The following is a 1020-nucleotide window of genomic DNA, read 5'->3' on the forward strand; positions in this document are numbered from 1 at the left end:
GAGTGCTGGGGGGAGGAGGTGGCTGGAAAACAGATCTCAAGCCATAAAGTCAGCTCAGAGCTGGCCGATGCAGGGAGAGCTCTCTGCTCAGAGAAGGAGCTGGGGTCCTCTTCCGTCCGGTCTTCACCCGCTCCTGACTGCATGACCTCGGGCAAGTCCTGGACCTTCTTTGGGCCTCAGTTTCCCCTCCTATAGAATGGGGGTGGTGGGCTAGGTGGTGTTGGGTCTTAGCTGGATGATGCTGGCAGGTCCTTCTGATGGGGAAGAGCTCTGGGTCAGGGTGCTGAGAGGGACGAGTGTCTCTGCGTGTCCTCGGGGTCACCTTGGTGGCATGTCCTTCTCTGCAGGAGGTAGGATGCAGGAGCTGCGTCTGCTGTGCTGGGTGGTCCTTGTGGGCCTGGTGCAGGCCTGTCCCGAGTCCTGCGACTGTGGGGAAAAGTACGGCTTCCAGATCGCCGACTGTGCCTACCGTGACCTGGAGGCCGTGCCACCCGGCTTCCCGGCCAACGTGACCACGTTAAGCCTGTCGGCCAACCGGCTGCCAAGCTTACCAGAGGGCGTCTTCAGGGAGGTGCCCCTGCTGCAGTCGCTGTGGCTGGCGCACAACGAGATCCGCAGGGTGGCCGCTGGTGCCCTGGCCCCTCTGGGCCAGCTCAAGAGCCTGGACCTCAGCCACAACCTCATCTCTGACTTTGCCTGGAGCGACCTGAACAACCTCAGCGCCCTCCAGTTGCTCAAGCTGGATAGCAACGAGCTGACCTTCATCCCCCGCGACGCCTTCCGCAGCCTCCGTGCCCTGCGCTCCCTGCAGCTCAATCACAACCGCTTGCACACGCTGGCAGAGGGCACCTTCGTGCCGCTCACCGCGCTGTCCCACCTGCAGATCAACGATAACCCCTTCGACTGTACCTGCGGCATCGTGTGGTTCAAGACGTGGGCCCTGACCACTGCTGTGTCCATCCCAGAGCAGGATAACATCACCTGCACTTCACCCCACGTGCTCAAGGGCACACGGCTGAA

At 62.2% G+C, this 1020-nt stretch overlaps 1 protein-coding gene across 1 annotated transcript in view; it reads left to right on the plus strand.

Annotated features, from left to right (window-relative positions):
- Positions 1–355: 355 nt before the first annotated feature.
- ISLR (immunoglobulin superfamily containing leucine rich repeat) overlaps positions 356–1020 on the plus strand; it is a 1758-nt gene continuing 1093 nt past the window's right edge. The window contains exon 1 of the mRNA XM_007446665.1: positions 356–1020. This exon is cut by the window's right edge and continues 8 nt beyond it. Within this exon, the coding sequence (XP_007446727.1) occupies positions 356–1020 (665 nt within the window).

The sequence above is a fragment of the Lipotes vexillifer genome, unplaced genomic scaffold (assembly GCF_000442215.2).
Source record: "Lipotes vexillifer unplaced genomic scaffold, Lipotes_vexillifer_v1.1 scaffold242, whole genome shotgun sequence".
Classification (NCBI taxonomy): domain Eukaryota; kingdom Metazoa; phylum Chordata; class Mammalia; order Artiodactyla; family Lipotidae; genus Lipotes; species Lipotes vexillifer.